This window comes from Anthonomus grandis, chromosome 22 (assembly GCF_022605725.1).
Source record: "Anthonomus grandis grandis chromosome 22, icAntGran1.3, whole genome shotgun sequence".
NCBI lineage: Eukaryota > Metazoa > Arthropoda > Insecta > Coleoptera > Curculionidae > Anthonomus > Anthonomus grandis.
Genome location: NC_065567.1, coordinates 46,467,535 through 46,486,653, shown reverse-complemented (window position 1 = coordinate 46,486,653; position 19,119 = coordinate 46,467,535). Strand labels below are relative to the sequence as shown.

At 28.5% G+C, this 19,119-nt stretch overlaps 1 protein-coding gene across 1 annotated transcript in view; it reads right to left on the bottom strand.

The window, feature by feature from the left end:
- Positions 1-2,527: 2,527 nt before the first annotated feature.
- Positions 2,528-19,119, bottom strand: part of LOC126748606 (la-related protein 1B) — a 129,504-nt gene continuing 112,912 nt past the window's right edge. The window contains exons 10-17 of the mRNA XM_050457960.1: positions 18,850-19,063; positions 16,817-16,939; positions 15,841-16,061; positions 15,157-15,317; positions 10,318-10,706; positions 10,136-10,269; positions 9,397-9,566; positions 2,528-7,084 (exon numbers count right to left, since the gene is read on the bottom strand). Of these exons, the coding sequence (XP_050313917.1) occupies positions 7,032-7,084; positions 9,397-9,566; positions 10,136-10,269; positions 10,318-10,706; positions 15,157-15,317; positions 15,841-16,061; positions 16,817-16,939; positions 18,850-19,063 (1,465 nt within the window). The 3' untranslated portion in view covers positions 2,528-7,031. The remainder of the gene's footprint in view (positions 7,085-9,396; positions 9,567-10,135; positions 10,270-10,317; positions 10,707-15,156; positions 15,318-15,840; positions 16,062-16,816; positions 16,940-18,849; positions 19,064-19,119) is intronic.

Here is a 19,119-nt window from a genome sequence, read left to right as displayed (position 1 = left end):
ATATTCCTGAGTATGTAACGCATTTAGTTAATTCTGCTTTATCTAGTCGACTAAAACAGTTTATTCACTTCTTGGAATTTTTTGACTGGCAGCAGATTAATTCTATTAAAAATTCTCAAAGTAAATTGTTAAATCTTGTCATTTGGTCTAATTCTAGGCTTTGCACAGGGTGGAAAGTGCTCCGAACTCTAGTTGGGAAGGAAGCCGTTCATCCTTCCATACTCATAAGATTTAATGATAGCAAAAAATCCCCAGCAGCAAAAAAATGTGTTTGTAAAGTTGAAAATATCTTCTATTACTTTAAGAGAGCTGATCTTAAAATTTTACATGATAGCTTTCTCGGAATTGATTGGAGTGTCTTAAGTGTGACTGAAGATGTTAATAATGCGCTGGAGTTGTTTTATTAGAAAATTTATTCCTGTATTAATAAGCATGTTCCAAAAACTGTAAATCAAAGGCGAACGAATCGAAAGTGGAAAAAATTTAATCGGTTTAAATATCTTCAAGATTTAACCAAATTTAAAGAATTGCGATATAAAATTAAAACGAATATCGATAGGTATCTCATATAAGAAATACTGTAGAAAGCTTTAACATGACTTAAAATTGAAACCCCATAACTTTTGGAAGTTAGTGCAAGGTTTATACGGAAATACAGGCTTGATACCACAAGCTATATTCGTTGAAAAAGGAGAGTTGTTAACTAGCCCGCAAAGTATTGCTAATGAGTTTGCCGATTTTTTTCAAAGTTCTTACTCTACTGTTATATCACCGCCAGATAATCCTATTAACTCAAAATTCATATGTTCAACCCATAATTTCGCCAATTTTACCGAAAATGATGTTTTACTTGGGTTAAAAATCCGAAATCAAGAGTTGACCCTGAAAAAATACCAGCTTTTCTCTTATCTGATTAAACATTTGCTTTTGTTAAACCGATACCAATTCTCTGTAATCTGGCAGTAAATAAATTGTTTTCCTAACCTTCAGCAGCTATCAAAGATAATTTCAGTACATAAAAAAGAATAATAAAAACCTCATTGAGAACTATCGGCCTATCACAATAATAAATAACTGTTTTAAACGTGTTCTTTATTCAGCTTTGTATCCTTCAATGAGAGTTCGTCTAGATTATCGTTAGCATAGATTTATGAAAGGCAGATTCTATAGCTATAAGGCTATCCACATCATGCATTTCTTCATACAAGTCCGAAGTTCATTGAAAACATAACCTCATCTATTTTAGATTGTCAACCAATTGAACATCAACTTACCATTTGGCACGAAATCTGTTACCATTGAGGAATGGAGGAGTCTAAAAGTTTAATATGCTAAAGGGTTAAAAAAAGCAAAGAAAAAACCTTTTAAGTTTTTATTTATTTAGTAGAAGTACTAGTAGAAAATTAAATTATGATAATAAACGAAAACAGATTATGATAATATTCACAATTCAGGATATGCGGTCTCTTGACTTCAGAAAAAAACGGATTTTGAAGTTTTGAGATGTCCATTTTGAGTTAATATATCGCAGTCCTAATATCCACAAAAAATTATCATCATTATGCCGTGGATAAGTTTAGTTTCAAAGTTATTTTTCTATAGTTACCTGATCCAATTTAACATTTTTATCCATAATAGCACTCTATTTCGAAATTAAAAATATAGTTTTTTTGGATGTTATGTTTAAAAAATAATATGTAAGACAAACGGGACATCGCATGTAAATTTAGAAAATTAAGGCTATAACTGATCTGCTCTTATAATTCCAAACTTAAAATAACATAAAAACTTTGCCAGAACTACACAGATTTTGTGCAAATATTTAAAAGACTAGACACGTGAGAAAGAGGCGGGATGATCTTCATGATAAGTGGAGATATTTTAAACTCCACCACAGATTATTGAAAAGATTATTTAAATTGAATCTTATCTGATAAGGCGTCCAAAAGAACAAATCACCATGATTGTTACCCTAAAAAGAAATATCACATCGAAATTGTACCAATATCATGTAAAGAACCAAAAGTACGTACAAAAAGGTACTATTTATTTTAAGAATAAAAAGAGTACAGAAAATCAATATTTGAGAATTCCTAGTTTATCTGTATAATTTAGAAAATTATTGGAAAGTTCCACGGCAGTATTTATGTTATTAAAATAAAATAATGCATAGATAGGATAATTGACATTTTATTTATACCAAGCGTGATACCAGTAACTATCCTTTATAAGGTAGCATTGCAACCAGCAACTTAGATAGAGTGATATTTTTAATATATATTTTTTTAGTTGAATAACGTGAATAAGTCGGTATAGTAACTTATATTTCATCCTATTTTTACTAGGGTAAAATAAAAGGTAAGGAATAAGTAAATAAATAAATCAGGTCTTTATTCATACCACATTATTAAAGAAATTAAAAAGTATAAATTTCTTCTAAATATACAAGCTGGCGAAGTCTAGCAAATGAATGCTATTTTACTTTTTAGGGTTTTACAAATTAGGATGCAGAAATAAAACAATAAAATTAGGCTTTTTGATACATTTTTAATTTTTTTTTGTAGGTGCCACTGGAAGACGACTAACACCTAGCATTTTCACAACACGCTCTACGCCTAGCTTATTTTAAATAATATATCTATACCTAAATGCAAGGAGTTGAGCAACTTAAAGAAATTTATATTATCACATTATTGTATGTTTTAAAATATTTTATCGTCTATTTGACGTAACCCATTAATTACCAATAAAAAATGAATGAGACACGGCTTTTTTAAGAGCTAAACATTATTATTTTAAAGAAAAAAAAAGTCTTTATAATTTAAGAAGAGATTTGTGCAGACTCAACCAACAATATTAATTTAAATTAAATCATGGAATGCTTCGTCGTTTTATTTTATCAAAAAAAGTGTTTACATGGGGCACTTAAAGATAAATAAAAATTATTTTTATGTCATTAATTGGTATTATATATTAATTTGTGTTTATATTTACTGCTTGACAATAATACATGCCGATTTTTAATCTTACTTTTCATTTTTTAATATAAATAAATCATTTTCATCAAATTAGGCAGGCGAATATCTGAGGACATAACACACTTGGTCGATATAAATTCTGATTAACTGAGTTATTGTGATTGAACAGACCTTATCTAAAATAAAAGTGTTGAGGTTTGTGTGTTCTCGAAAATAAAAGGTCATTGAAGTATTTTCATAATGAAAAATTTAATTAAAGCCCTCTACTAAAAACTGTAGTCAAATAAATTTCAGGTAAATCTATATAAAGCTCTGGGATGTTATTTATATGACTTCAAATTTTAAAATGTTGTATAAAACTTGCGAAGTCTTTTTATACTATAACTTTTTTGAAATCAAAAAATACGTCCAATAACTTAAATGCGCCACCTATACTACAAAAAACTCCTTGCGACTTTTTATGCCGAAAAAAATAATAATATTATCCAAATACGTATGAACAAAAAAAAAAAACAAATCTAGCGACATGAAAAATCACCCCAAAAAGTAAAGCTAGAAAAATTTATCTTTAAAGTAATATCCTATTTATAAAAATATATATAAGAAAGGCAACTAGGTAATATTATATCTTATAAGTTTATCTGCAGTAATAATAAAATTGACCGCTATGATTGAACTACCCACAATTAAAAAGCTTACATAAAAAAATCTCATATATAGTATGTTGAGATTAAAAACAAATGAGTATCCATTTCAAGGCCATAAAGCAATTAGTAAATAAAACACTGCAACTAGTCCTAAGGAAAGTTTATAATTATTAAGTCTTTATATGCACACCATTCTTTGAAATAATTTAGCAAGAAATATTTTTTTTTATTAAAAACAGTATATACAATATAACAATATATTTTTACAGATATTTGATATATTATTTAATTGTATTTCCCGCTCATTTAATATTTTTTTTCGTTGTTTTGAGTTAGTTATTTTTGTTAGAAAATTACAAATCAGAATTAAATATACAGACTTTATCTGGAACGAAAGCAGCGTCTAGGGGATTCATATTTAGTTTATCGACTTTTTATTCTTTACCAACAAATTGAGTTTTATAAGAGGGTTTTTACTGTGCCGTTTAAAAATATAACTAGTGACTAAAATCAGGTCCGCACTGAGAAAGTCATTATAATTTTATTTCAATTTTGATTTATCTTAAATGTGACTGCTGCAAGACGCCAGTGCATAACTTAAGAAGCTTAAATCAGGTGAAAATTATTTAAAATTTATAATTCGTCTAACTACTATAGACCTACTATAAAAAATACCATATATTGTATAAATTAAAGTTTTTAATTTTATTGTCAATTTTGTTGGTTGTTGCCAAAAGTTTTTATTTTCTTAAGTAAAAGATATACATTTTGTATTATTATTTGACAAAAATGCTGATTGATTATATATTCTTAAGGCATTTTAAAATTATTTTTTAAAAAAGTATTAAAGCAATAGGCAATATAATATAAGCAATTTAAAATTATATCTATTGGCGTTTGGCGCAAATCGATTTATTTATTTTATGTTTTAATCATTTAATGTTCCTAAAAGCCACCATCCTTTTGTTTAAGATAAATTATTAATGATCAGCATGTGCATTGATTTTCGTGATTTTAATTTATATTAAAAAACACTTAATATTATCTGTTCATTCAATGTGAGTCGTAGAATAAATACAGTGTAAAATAAATTCAGTAGTTAGCGTATTAAATTATAAAATTATACATAGCTGCAAAGTTTGATGTTTATGTGATCAGCCCTTTTCAAGATAATTTAATTTTTATTTTTTATATTTATTTACGATTTTAAAATTTATTTAATATAAATTATAAAATCTGTTTTACTCAAAAAGGTTTTTACCAAATGTTTAAAATGTAGTCCATTTACTCTTAAGTATTATCCTAAACGTACTAGAAAATCGTTTTTAACGATTTATGTAAAATTTAATATACAGTGTGTCCCACAAAATACAAGTAAATCCTTAAATATACAGTGAAATACTTGTTATAATGTGATCGATGATTTTTTAAAAAATGAGGTCTATTGCTAATTTCTATATGCTCTTAAAAAAATATTTGAAAATTTTAAACCACTTGGTTTCACTGAATAATACCGTAAGATACATTATTGTGAATAGATTTTTTTTTGGAACCATATAATTTTAAGAGTATTGCTTTTTTGTAATTTTTTTTTGTAGGGAAAAACGACGCCATCTATATCGTTTAAAGAGTAAAAGTAGTGAATTTTAACATTGTTAAAAAACTTGTCTTGAGTGTAAAGTCTTTTACTTGGTAACTGACAATTATAACTCAAATAATCAGATTTAAGGTTTTTTTTTAAATTTAAGCGCAATGCCTTATTTAACTGAAAAACAGAAGATTGAAATAGGTACAAGAATACAAAAGGAGGTTATGGACAGAGTTAAGTTACAGATTCACGCTGTATATACAATTTCCACATAAAGGCCCAATCTATCTGATATTTAACTTTAAAACGATAATTTAGAATTAATAATGTAGATTTGCCAGCGGATGTGGGATATAAGCCAATGAATGCTTTTTTATATAATGATTGCAACCCCACTAAAAGTTCATTATTAATTATTCTTTAGTCTTCATTAGAAACGCCTTTACAAACTTTTAATAATGCCCAAATACTGCTATAGTTTTTAATTTTCTATCAGTAAATAACTAAGGGATTATTATTTTCTATTAATTTGTAATTATCTATTAATTTGCTTGTGCAATGGGTTATAATATATTTTTTTTTATGATTTAGAAATACATATTTTTCCAGTCTCGCATTTTCTATTATGTTTTTCTTGGCTTTGAAATATTACACAAAAATACTTCCCTTTACTAAATTTGTTGTATGTAAGAAGAAAATAATATATGTTTACTAATATAATTGTGTAAAAGCAGGTATTAACAAAATTACTTTATGTTTATTATTTCTCATAAAAACATTGAAAAAAGTTAATATAAAAAATTAAGGCGTTAAATAAACCAAATTAGTGCAATATATTTACTAATTAATATTAAATTAAAACAATTCGGCATCGTCCGATAGAAGCTATAAATATACACCTATTAAATATAGTAGGTTAGTAAAAAAAGTTTTTTTAGCTCAAATTTTGTCTTACATAGATCTAGGTTAAAATAAACTTGTAACAAAAACTCAAAACTTACAAACCATGTAAATCCTAGGGCATGCTCCATATCTAAATAAAATATATACATTCGGCAGGCTCATCCTGTATATACAAAATTAATTTATAAGGTGCATTTGGAAAAGCATATAATTTTTAGATCTGTTAATAAGGATGAGTATAACAAAATATCCATTAAATCTAACATCATTTAGATCAATCCAAGTATTATTCTAAGGAAAAAACATTATTTAACTTATTCAGCTCCACATCAAGATTTTTAGTTTAATTTTTCATCTCTTTAATTAAATAATTTTTTTCCCCAAGCGCAAAACGTTGTGCAAATTTATCGTAAAGTAAACAACGGTCTGTTAAGTATTCTGTACAACACTGTTTTGTAGATTATTTGTATCCCAGAAACATTTAGCACATTGTATATGCAAAGTAATTTTAATATATTGTAATTAAGTAGAACTGTAATAATGTCTGCTGTAATAAACTCTGCTTTTCTTAAACATTGTAGTAAAATACTCCGTAAATTATTTATTCAAAAAAAAATATTTAAATTTCTTTTTATTTTATAACAAACGATGAACTCAAGCTATTTGATAACAATAAAAGCAAATATTTTAAGTTAACAACGCACGAAATGAAAAGTGACATTGTTAAATGTTCCAGTAGTTTTGAAATTGATAATAAAAAATATATGTGAAAACTAGTACCCTACAACAGTTATTTATACAAAAAAAGAAACTCCTGACATATTCTTTCTTATGTTAACATTGATGTAAAATGGCACCAATATATAAATACACTTTTTTACAGGCATTTTTTCTTTTCAAAAAACTAATTAATATTTATTTTGTTTCCATTTCTGCTTCAATAGACTGTATTTCTTCCGTAGTACCTCCTAAAATCAAATAAAAATTATTTTTAATTTAAAATTTCTTTTACGAATAATTTGCATTATTATAAAAATGGGATCTCATCAGAAGCTAAACATTAAAAACGTATAAACTGAAAGTTTGAAAAAAGGTTTCCTTCGTTATCTATTCAACAGGGTATTAAAAAATTCGATGCAAATATTTGAAGGGCATATTCCATAGGCAAGAATTTTAGGATTTTCATCGCCAGCTCAATAGTGATCTTTAAATGTGTCATTTTTAGAAAATAAATAAGAACAATTTGTCATACATTGTCATACAAAGCGTTTGGCAATCCTTATTCATCCTCTTGATGTGAGTTACCTTTTAATTAAAAAATCTTTTTTTCTATTGTAATCAGAATAAAAAATGCTATTAAAAAAAAAATGGGTGCCATTTGAAAAAAAAGTTAGGGGTGGTTTCTTGGGGATGAATTAGTTAGAAGTAGTTTTGAAAAAAGCATTGTCTCCCATAAATAACGCATTTTGAGATTTTTTTGCTATCTTCAAAAATGGCGAAGTTTTATGCTGGTAATAACATCTTGGGACACCCTATATATATAAAATATATACGTTATACTATAGCCGCCTCGCCGAACAGAGTGCTCACTGCCGCTTTATGCGCAAGGGGTTATTATTTTAGTTCATAATTTTGCAATTAATTCTGAGTGATTTGAGAATTATTTTGAAATAAAGGGTGGCTAATGTTACTTACAATATTACGTTGTCACCCCCCGAAAGCGACCTAGTAAACATTTTACTGCTGCTGAAAAGCAAAGTATTATAAATATACCGGGTGACACAGAAAAGAGGGAACACAATAACTTTTTTACTTTCCAAGATAAACAAATGAAATTTGGTATATCTATAGAATAGTTATAAGAGCATCTTTTGACATATTCTATTATTTTCAATGTCTTCCGGTTTAACAGGAAGTAAGACTAACTTTCTTATTTTAAATGGGACGCTTGGTATTTATTATTACGTATTTGGATAGAAAATAATATTCTGAAAACAATGGTACTCTATTTGCTACTTTTTATTTTATATTCATAGACAAAAACTTTTTTTTTTAATTTTAAAATAGGGTGCCATGAATGCGTTGAAAGTTTTAATTTTTAATCAAGTATTCACGGAAAAATAGTTTTCATTACATTTTATGACTTAATCTTTTACTCGTCTATTTAAAATGTCCAAATTCTTAATTTTAGCATTTACATTATTTTTTTAAATAGCACATTATTGGAAACAACTACTTTTGAAATGCGGTTTCTTTCTCTCAATAATTTGATATGATTATTTTTTTAATCGGTTGATAAATAAGCCCATAAGAAAAAAAACTAATTCACAAAAATGAACGAACAGGAAGCATCATAATGACACGCCTGCGTATTTTTTTTAAAAGACATATCATATTTTGTCAAACGTCATATTACTATTTGAGAATAAAAGAACAAATTTTTCAATATAATATTTTCTCAGTATCTTAATACTACATATTTTATTGAACATTTACCTAACATAACATAGGTACACACAAATGGTAAACAAACAGAAAAAATATGAAGTTTACAAATTATTTTAATACAAAACTTTTTACATGTATTGTTCGAAACGGCCACTTTCTTGTCGAATGAAAGTACGTATGCGCGGAAATATTTCATATTATTGTATAATAATATTAATAATAAGTTAATTAATAATAATATTATATAATAATATATAATATTATTTCATATTATTATTTCAATTGATTCGGTATATTAACTTTTTCTTCATTGGTAAACAATTTAAATATGAACATATTATGTCAATTGAAAAATTGAAAAATAATTGAAGAACGCATCAAAACGCAGCCTCTTCAAGCAATCAAAGCCTTCTATACTATTTTTATTGATTAAATGCTTTTATTTATGTGGATTATTTTTCTTCTTATGGACTTATTTATCAACCGATTTAAGAAATAATCATATCAAATTATTGGGAAAAAAGAAACCGCATTTCAAAAGTGGTTGTTCCCAATAATGTCCTATTTAATAAAATAAAGTAAATGCCAAAATTAAGCATTAGGACATTTTAAATAAGCGTGTCTAAAAGATTTAAGTCATAAAATGCAATAAAAACTATTTATATATATATATATATATATAAGATTAATAAAATATATAAATAATAATTATATATATACTCATACATCTACATCTATATATATATATATATATATATATATATATATATATAGAAGATCTTTTTATTTAATTGGTGGATAAAAAGACTTTTAGACTACATGTTTTCAGTACCTTGCGGCAGCTCTCGAGAGGAGGCCCTCCACGAATCACTTCGACCTCGAGAAGCTTTTTGGATACGGCCGGAACCAAAGGAATGTGTGCGACTCCTTGGGTGCTTGAAACTACTGCTCACTGGCGCACTAGTCCCTGGTTCTGGATAATGACTTGCGATATAATCATTCCTAAAATTAATATAAAATTTGTATTTTTTTAAAATGTGAACATTTTTACCACTTTATAAATTCTAATTTATACATTAATTTTCAAAGTGCAATCGCTATTTTTTTGGAAAATAATATATTCTATATTTATGTGTGAATTCTGTTATTCCTAAAGTATTATAGTCCATAAACCTAAATTCATACCTACTGTACTACTATACTAAATAAATTTAACAGCGTCTCTAGCCCTTCAATTATAATTGTTTTATTTTGTAGACTAAAATTTTTAATAACTTTAACACACATCATTTATTAGCATGGTGAGGGCCAAGCGAGTAGGCATGAGAAAAAATTTATAATATAGGTAAATGAACACAAAATGAAACAACCAATTTTTGTCCTTTACTCTGCTGCCATTGTTCGAGAAACGTCTTTGAAAAAGGCATTTCGGGACATAATTGTACCACAAAATTGGTTGACATAATTTCGGAATAAATATGCTCTCTTTCTATGATAAGAGCTGTAAAATATTAATATTTTATATAACCACTGAAATTATTATACTGCAGGTAGAAACTGATAAAACATACTTATCTCTTGATGACCTGTGATGACCATCTCTTGATGCATTGGATCCAGCTACTTGACTCTCAGATAATGTACGATTTCGTGACTTTTGTCGATATCCTTTGTTATGCGGCAATAATATTTCATTAATGCGAGGCTACAAATTTTTGATTAAATTCTCATTAGAGTTCATTATAGAGCTTACCTCTACCACTCTGAAATCTTCTATAGTTTTAAATTTAGATAAATATTTCTTAAGCACGGAATTGACGGTTAAATGTCCACCATGCTTATAATATTTTAAAAATGCCCAAAACTTTTCAAGGCCATATAGCTGCCCATTTTCATAGTCTCTTATGGTTTCTTCTTGAAAATCTTCATACAGATGTGGCCTAAACTTAACTTCCAGACCATAAGAATAAAATCTAAATAAACATTCCAATCCGTAACGATAGCCTTGTTCTGCATCTTCCAAAGCCAGTGACTTAAATTCATTGTACATGGTGCGATTAAAATTTTCTCTCAGGAAAAATGACCAAAATCTAAATAAAGTGTTCATCTCATTTGATTGCCCAATTCCAAATCGCTTACGTTCTGAAAATAGAAAAATAAATTAATATTAATAAAATATATAAATAATAATTATAATTATGGACTTCTATTCAACTATTAAATATTAATATATTAATAAACTCCCTAAAAAAATAATACTGCCTCAGGACATGATGGTATTTCAGCAAAACTAATAAATAAACTTCACGTTTACCTAATTCAACCATTAAGAAATATAATAAACTTAATCTTTAAAACCGGAATCATCCCTATATCCTTTAAAATATCTATCATAATCTCCATTTTTAAAGCTGGAGACAAAAGCTCAATTAATAGTTACAGACCAATCAGTACAATTTCAAATTTCGTGAAGATATTTGAAAAGTTTCTGAAAAAGAAACTGGCTGGTTTTTTGGAAAAAAAGGACTTTCGTCTGAGAGTCAGTTTGGTTTTTCTTCAGGCTTAAGTACTAGCGAAACCATGCACAAACGTATTGAACATGTAAGGTATCAATTAGACTCAGGAAAAAAGTGCCCCTATGGTGCCCCATCGTGTCAGGCCTTTGATACGATGTCCTCGAGAAGAGCGGAGTGAGGAGTTCCGTATTACGGGTCTTTCAGAACTATCTTACAGATCGACAGCAGTATGTTAAGATATATAACACTTTAAGTGACCCATGTCCAATAAAAATTGGGATTCCAGAAGTTCCTTTTCTGGGTCTCCTGTTATTTATTTTATATATCAACTCAATTACAAATTTAAACATAAATGGTGTAATCATTTCATACACTGATGACACCGTTATTGCCTTTAATAGAGATACATGGGACGAGGCAAAACAGTGAGCTTGCAAAGAGAAATTATGCTTGTAAAAAAATTGCTTGATGTACATAAAATAACTTTAAACGTCCAAAAAACTAACCACATACTAAAATAAATTGACCATTGTTTTCATACTTAGACATTCATAATCTATCAGATATAATTCATGAAGCATCAAATGTAAAATATTTGGGAATCATCAACGACAGTAACTTAAAATAGAACTTACATACTGCACATTTAACAAAAAAAACAAAATTTCTAATTTAAAAATTGTATGCCATTAGAATTATTTTAAGCAGAAGTATGCTTATAAACATATACCAAAGTTTAGTGGAATCAATACTAAGGTATGGAATATTACTCTGGGGCAGTATGTATCACAAGTCTTCAAGTCAACTTCAAATAATGCAGAATAAAATTCCAAAAATACTTCCTAAAAAACCATATTTATGCCCTACTCAAGAAATGTATAATAAAACCTATATAAATATAAGAACTTTATTCTGTATAACTGTTTCTGTCATTAAATTTTTAGGGCCAAAATTGTACAATTTATTACCTATGCACATCAGAAACATCAAAAGTAAAAAATTTATTAGAATGTTATTATTAGAAAATATTGTGAACGACCTTAATAAGTTTAACTCGTTTTAACCTAATATTGTAGTTGCCTTTATCACATTAAATATTTTATTTCCTCACTGTCAGTACTTGTAATAAAAATTATTTAGAAAAAACTCCCATTAAAATCTTTAAAATAAGTTTACCAAAAAATAAAAACTGTTTCTTTTATTTATTTCTTCCCACACAGATGCTTGCATCTAGGGGAATATAACTACATTATTGGGATTCTGCAATTATAATAACTTATAACTGTGTAACCATGATTTAATAAATTAAATTGAATTGAGTATACCACCCAAAACGGTAAGTCAGTTTGGCCGAGTTAGGGAAATGCGGCACAAACGGGGGATCTGGGACGGTACTCTAAAGTATGAGATATGCTCGGGTCGCGTTAATATCGCATTATGTCATCTGTAGTTATCGGCCTAATAATTTGGATTATTGAAAAGTGGTGACTTTCATTTAGGGTGTAAACCTCAATTTAGCCCTGTGGAGTTTATAAATAGACTGTGAGAGTTTATTAATAGGTTGTTATTCGTGAATACAGAATTGAAGATATTTCGGTTTAAAGATGTTTGTTTATAAAACATTTGTAAGGGGTTTGTAATTTTTACAATTTGTTACAGTTTTTGCTGTATTTCAATCATACGTATAAACGACTTATGTCTGCCGGCAGATACTGAGATTGGGATTGGAAAGCAGATTCGTGCGAGAGTCGCGGTATTTAAGAGTAGCTGTCTACTGTCCAAGAACCCCGGTACTAAAATGAGTTCGGTGTAATTTCCAGATTCGACAAATTGGTTGGTGTTATTCCTCAGTTCTCGTGCTCCGTTTTATATTGAGCATGAGACTGCTAAAAGGACTGCTAGAGGGGGGTGAAATTGGCAATCAGGTCATTCTCCCCCTTTAAATCCGCGGGCATGGATGTATTATATACATGCCTCCTTCAATACAGTAAAATAGTGACATTTCAAATGACATCAGATGCTTGGCAGTCTTGCTTGGTAGTCTCGAGGAGAGTATTTTTACCGCCGTCTATATGTCGAGGAATAGCAGCTTTTTTAGTTTTAAGTTATATTCAAAATTATTGACATAATATATGTCAAAAACCAGGTTTTTTTTATAAAGGTAACTTTAACTGATACCCCATCCACCCGATAAAGTTAACTTTTACATTTTGAAGTTAACTCTGACATGTTACGTTATTCCACAAGTTAACCTCTACTCTACCTCGATAGACAAGAAAAAATATAGAAAGAACATTTCTTTCCATGCGCGATTAGCACTCGCTAACCTTTTCTCTATGTCATTCGGCATCGTTCGGCTTTAGACGTTCTTATACTACCCAATCTACAAACATTAGCCTCTTTTTATGGCTAATGGGATTTTTCACAATTGTCAATGCCAATTACGGAAATGTCATTCGATATTATCGATCTTTTAAGTTAAGTATGCTTTGTTATTGGCTCTGTTTTCATCCGATGTGCACGTTTTACGAAAAGAAAATATTTCTTATAGTTTTATTATTAGTTTTTGAAATAGATTTTCTTACAACGGGTATCATAACATGGCGAATTTTATGATGGATCCTCATAATTTTACTCCATCTCTTTCCCAGTGTGTATTTATTATAGCTTAATAGATTTTCTTTTTTAAATTTAAATATATTTACTATTTTAATTTAATACTAATATTAAAATATAAATTTAATATAATATTATTATTAATTTCTTAGATTTTGCCTTAGAAATTGAAGAGGAAGAACAAACGATTGAATTAAGAATAGAAAGAAGATGAAAGATCGATATTGCTGTTAGAACTAAACATAGCTTAGATGGGCTTTTGGTTAATAATAAGATTCGGACAGATAATTTAAATTGTAAAGGCAATTATAAACATCACAAGTGTGGTTGTTTTTATGTGGGTCGAACAAAGCGTAGTTTTAAAATCTGGTTTAGTGAAGATGATAGGCGGATTAGACTAAATAATCCTAAGTCGTTATCATCTCAACATCCAGATTGATTTCTCTGAAAACAATCTAATTAAATTATTAATTGACTAGTAATTGTCTAATGTTCTTTGAAACCACTCCTCCCCCCAAAATGTTTACCTTATGTTAAAATTTTCTTGCTTAAAATTTGTCAAACTTAAAATTGTCCATTGAAAAATTGTCCATTTTTTCTATATTTCCTAGTCCCCTGTTTTCAATTTTTTATTTATTGTAACAACAATCTGCAATCCAAATTATACTCGAGTACCGCTACCTGGTATTTTTGGTACGCAATAAGAATTTAACTGTGAGTTAAGAGATAAGATTTTTATATAGTTTTATCTAGGTGTTTCTACTTGTTCCGTTTGAAGGGAAATGATAATAATAATGATTTTTAGATTGTTTTCATTTCGTTTTAAGTGTGTTGTCAGGTGTATGTTTTTAAAGAAACTTTTTAAAAGTGTATTTGTATTAAAAAAAAATTGGAAATTTTAAAGATATGTATGTTTGTCGTTTCTTAGCTATAGTATGTGTTCTTTTTAACTAATGTAAGTACCTTAGTTCTTTTATAAAAATAAGTAAACGTGCCTACTGGTACCTAAGGCATTTATCCCCCCTCCTTTTTTTATTTTAATCCTCGACCTGATGATGCGATAAGTTTTGTAATCGCGAAACCGGTAGTCACAAAATAAAAATAGGAATTTTCTGGAGAAATAAGACCATTTTTTACCTTCACGTTATAAATTATTTTAGGAACGATTTAAACATATGGATCTCTTTAATTTCCCATATGGTCAAAACCATAAGCCCGAGGTTTTGATGGTACGGTATCAAAGTCCATATCTATTTATTCTTATTAAGTAAACAAGATTATATTTATTAAGATGACTCGACTAAAATTCGCTGACTATTATTTTTTGATTATAGTGCTTTTATGGGGTTTTGCTTCTTCACTGCTTAGGATTAGTGTCTTCGACTCAAAATAATCTTTTTATGTGTAAAAAAATATGAATGCTCAATATTCTTAAGATTGACAGATTTTGATGTACATACCTTTAAGACACTTTTGCCTAAACTTAGAATATGCTTGTTGTGTAAAGTTATTATCCTTCAATAAAGCATGTGAGGGGTGTTGGAAAGTAGGTAGAGATTGAGGAACACTACCATAACTGGTTGCTAATATACTTTCACTTGGACTTGCTCCATAGCTACTTCTGCAAAAAAACGTTGTAAAAACCGTTAACATTTAGTTAAAATAGTGGCAAAAAAAGCTGAACTGCAAACAATATATAGGATGTTTTCAAAGTTAAGTCATTTATTTTAACACCTTGTAGAACTCGTAAAAAGAAGTTATCATAAAAGTATCGTTTTTTCCATATACATAAATTTTTGCAAGGGTTTTGACTTAAGCTTGAAGTTTTCCTCAAGTTATTTTAAAACGTTTTAATCTAATCATGTAAATGTATAAGTAACAACTTTAGTTTAGTAAATAATAACTTTTAAATTAACTGTACTAAAATGAAAAATTAACAATTGTCAAAAAAATTCGCAGATATTAAGAATACATCAACTTCACAATTTGCATTAACATTAAAGATAAGAAACTATATTTGTTTTGAAATTACAATACATATTTGTTTTTTTCTTTAGCTTAAGGCCGTTCCAGCATTTGTGGAACTTCTGCTGACTAAATATGATCAATTCTAATGTTTTGTAAATTCGGACTACCGTACTTACCCTGTTGACGTAGTTCTCAAACGATGTTCCTTAACATCCATAATCCAACCAACATGCTGTTCAAGCGGTGGATTGTTAGAGTGCCTAGTTTTTCTCTTTCTGGGAGTGGTTGGATCTGGACAATCATCTTTGACCACAGCATAAAATCTAGGAACGTTTCTATGCGAAGTACCCTTTTTTGTTAATTGATTCAAGTTGCTTGTTGATGCATGCGATTCAAACTATTTGAAATAAAAAATACAATATTTATGCATCTTCCCTAAATGCAGGTGCTTACATAGTTAAATTTAAAAACGTAAAAGTTACAGAATATGCTTGTAATAAACAATTTTCCTAAAAGGTAGTAAACAATATATTCTGGTACAAAAAACCTAAAGCAAGGGAGGTCTTGTAGTCCGAGACAACTTTGTACTGTCATTATTTCAAATTTTTATTGATTTGAAAAAGCGTGTTTTGTAGGCATGCCTAAAAACCCAAAAAACACGCTAGGAGAATAATTAATCATTCATTAAGAAATCATTGGAAAGCTAATAGCGAATTTATCTTTACCAAGATTAACATATACAGTTTTAAATGACATTTGTGTGTTATCATAAATAAAAGTATGATTTAAATATGCAACTTAAGTTTAAAGAATAAGATTCCAAAGAAAATTTGAATACTCCTTGTAATAAATTAAAAAAATAAATAAAAGCTTAAATAAATATACATAAATTCAATAAAAAGTTTAGTGGTAGTTTATTATATACTATTATACTTGCTGATTTTCTATATAGCTTATTTTATAGCATCAGAATTTAATATACAAAAATTGAAAACATATCAAAATGAATATATGTAAATAGGTAATCTGGATCTGTGTGCATTAATTATATTAAGCAAAATTGTCCAATATTTATATTTCTCATCAATTCAAGATACACTAATGTTTTATTTGCCGTTAAAGTCGTTATGTGTTGCGTTAAGTCGTACTTACTAATGGTGGTGGCGGAGGCGGGACGTCAGGATTTGGCTTTTTAGGTGCAGGCGGTGCCAATTTCTTAAAGTCTTCCTGACTAATCACAGTGACCGTCTTATAACTTCCAACAGAGCTTCTGTCCTAAAAGTTATAAAACATAATATTAAAAACAATATGACCGTGATAATTTATATTATAGCGAATTTACACTATTAGAAATACATGGATGGCTTTTAGTAATATTTCAAGTTTTACACATTTAATAATCGGTTAAAGAAAACTTTTTTTTTATCTCTTGAATGTTAATAATGTATCAAATATTTATTTAAAAATCTAAAACTTTAATTTCCTCTTAAAACCATAACTTGACCTATTTTTTTTATGTTCATAACCGTGCAATTCACTAAATAATTACTAAGAATAATGTTATAGCAAAGTAATAGCTCAATTTCTATACACATATGAGATTCTGACAAAAAGAAGATGCACTACTTAAACTGCAAAATACGAGCAAAACAGAAGAAAAAACATAAAAATAATTAACGTATGTACAGGGTGGCCAAATAAGAATGCGAGGTACTGTATCTGGGAAACTATTCATCGTAGAAGCTTGCGATAAAAAAATTTATTACTAAAATGGCCAAGAGAATGGCCTGGAAAATATTTTCAAGTTTCTAAAATGGCCGCTAGGGGCGCAACTGCAATCTTGAATCTAGAAAACTGATGTTTCTGTAAATTTTGCTGAATTAACCTAACAAAAAAAATGCTGATTATTAAAGTAGAGACTAATCCGAACCTTTTTTATTTGAATAGTTTTGCTGTATCTCTAAAAATAAAGTGGTGGGGGGTGTTCAAAAGTTGGCTTAAAACACACCCTGTATACTAAAAACGCCTCAGCCGATTTTATCAAACTTGGGCTAGTTGAAAAGAGCTATTATTAAGCTACGAATATTATTATATTTCATGTTTTTTTAGTTTTACATCTCGCCGCTAGAGGGCTTTTTTCGGCTTTCTGACACAAATGACTAATTTTCTCAAAAAACTTAAATGCGTTGATATGATTTTTTTTTCATAGAAAAATAGCTAAATGTCTAAATAATCTTGCGAAAACCGCAACTCGATATCTTGTTCCTAACCTAAAATATAGGCCAAAGAATATTTTATACCCTTAAATTTTAATTTTTTTATATTAATTATTTTGGAATTTTTTAAAATTCACTACTTTTAGTCATTTGTGTCAAAAAGCCGAAAAAGGCCCTCTAGCGGCGAGATGTAAAACTATTAAAACATGAAATATAATAATATTCGTAGCTTAATAATAGCTCTTTTCAACTAGCCCAAGTTTGATAAAATCGGCTAAGGCGTTTTTAGTATACAGGGTGTGTTTTAAGCCAACTTTTGAACACCCCCCACCACTTTATTTTTAGAGATACAGCAAAACTATTCAAATAAAAAAGGTTCGGATTAGTCTCTACTTTAATAATCAGCAATTTTTTTGTTAGGTTAATTCAGCAAAATTTACAGAAACATCAGTTTTCTAGATTCAAGATTGCAGTTGCGCCCCCTAGCGGCCATTTTAAAAACTTGAAAATATTTTCCAGGTCATTCTTTTGGCCATTTTAGTAATAAATTTTTCTATCGCAAGCTTCTACGATGAATAGTTTCCCAGATACAGTACCTCGCATTCTTATTTGGCCACCCTGTACATTATCATACCAATAGTATTAATGTTGGTAAAACCAAGAAACAAAATTAAAATATCACAGGATTATTCAAGTAAGTATTTATTGCAATTTTACGTGAAATAGATGAAATGGATAGAAAGATGTATAATACGATACCGATTACGATTCGATACGATTTTTTGACGTATTAAAATAAATATGTCAACATTTTATGGAACAATCAAATCATCCGTTATCGAACATGATACATCTTTGTATCCATTTCATCTATTTCACATAAAATGGCATTAAATACTTAGTTGAATAATCCTGTGATATTTTAATTTTGTTTGTTGGTTATACCAACAACAATACAATTAAACTTACGAAATCAATATCGTGCCATAAGTCCTCTTCATAGTAATAAAGACCGTCATTGATAGCTTTTACTAACTCCTGACTCATCTTAACTCGAGTAGTCCAATCTCCTGTCCGATCATAACCTTCATGCTTTGGGGCCCTCGAAGAAGGTGCTTGAGTAACTATTAATAATTTATTGACATCACGATCGCTTAGTTCGTCAGAATCCTCATCGTTAATCCTTTAAAATAAAAAAGCATTTACTTACATGAACTTCTAATGTTTTGTAAAAGATAA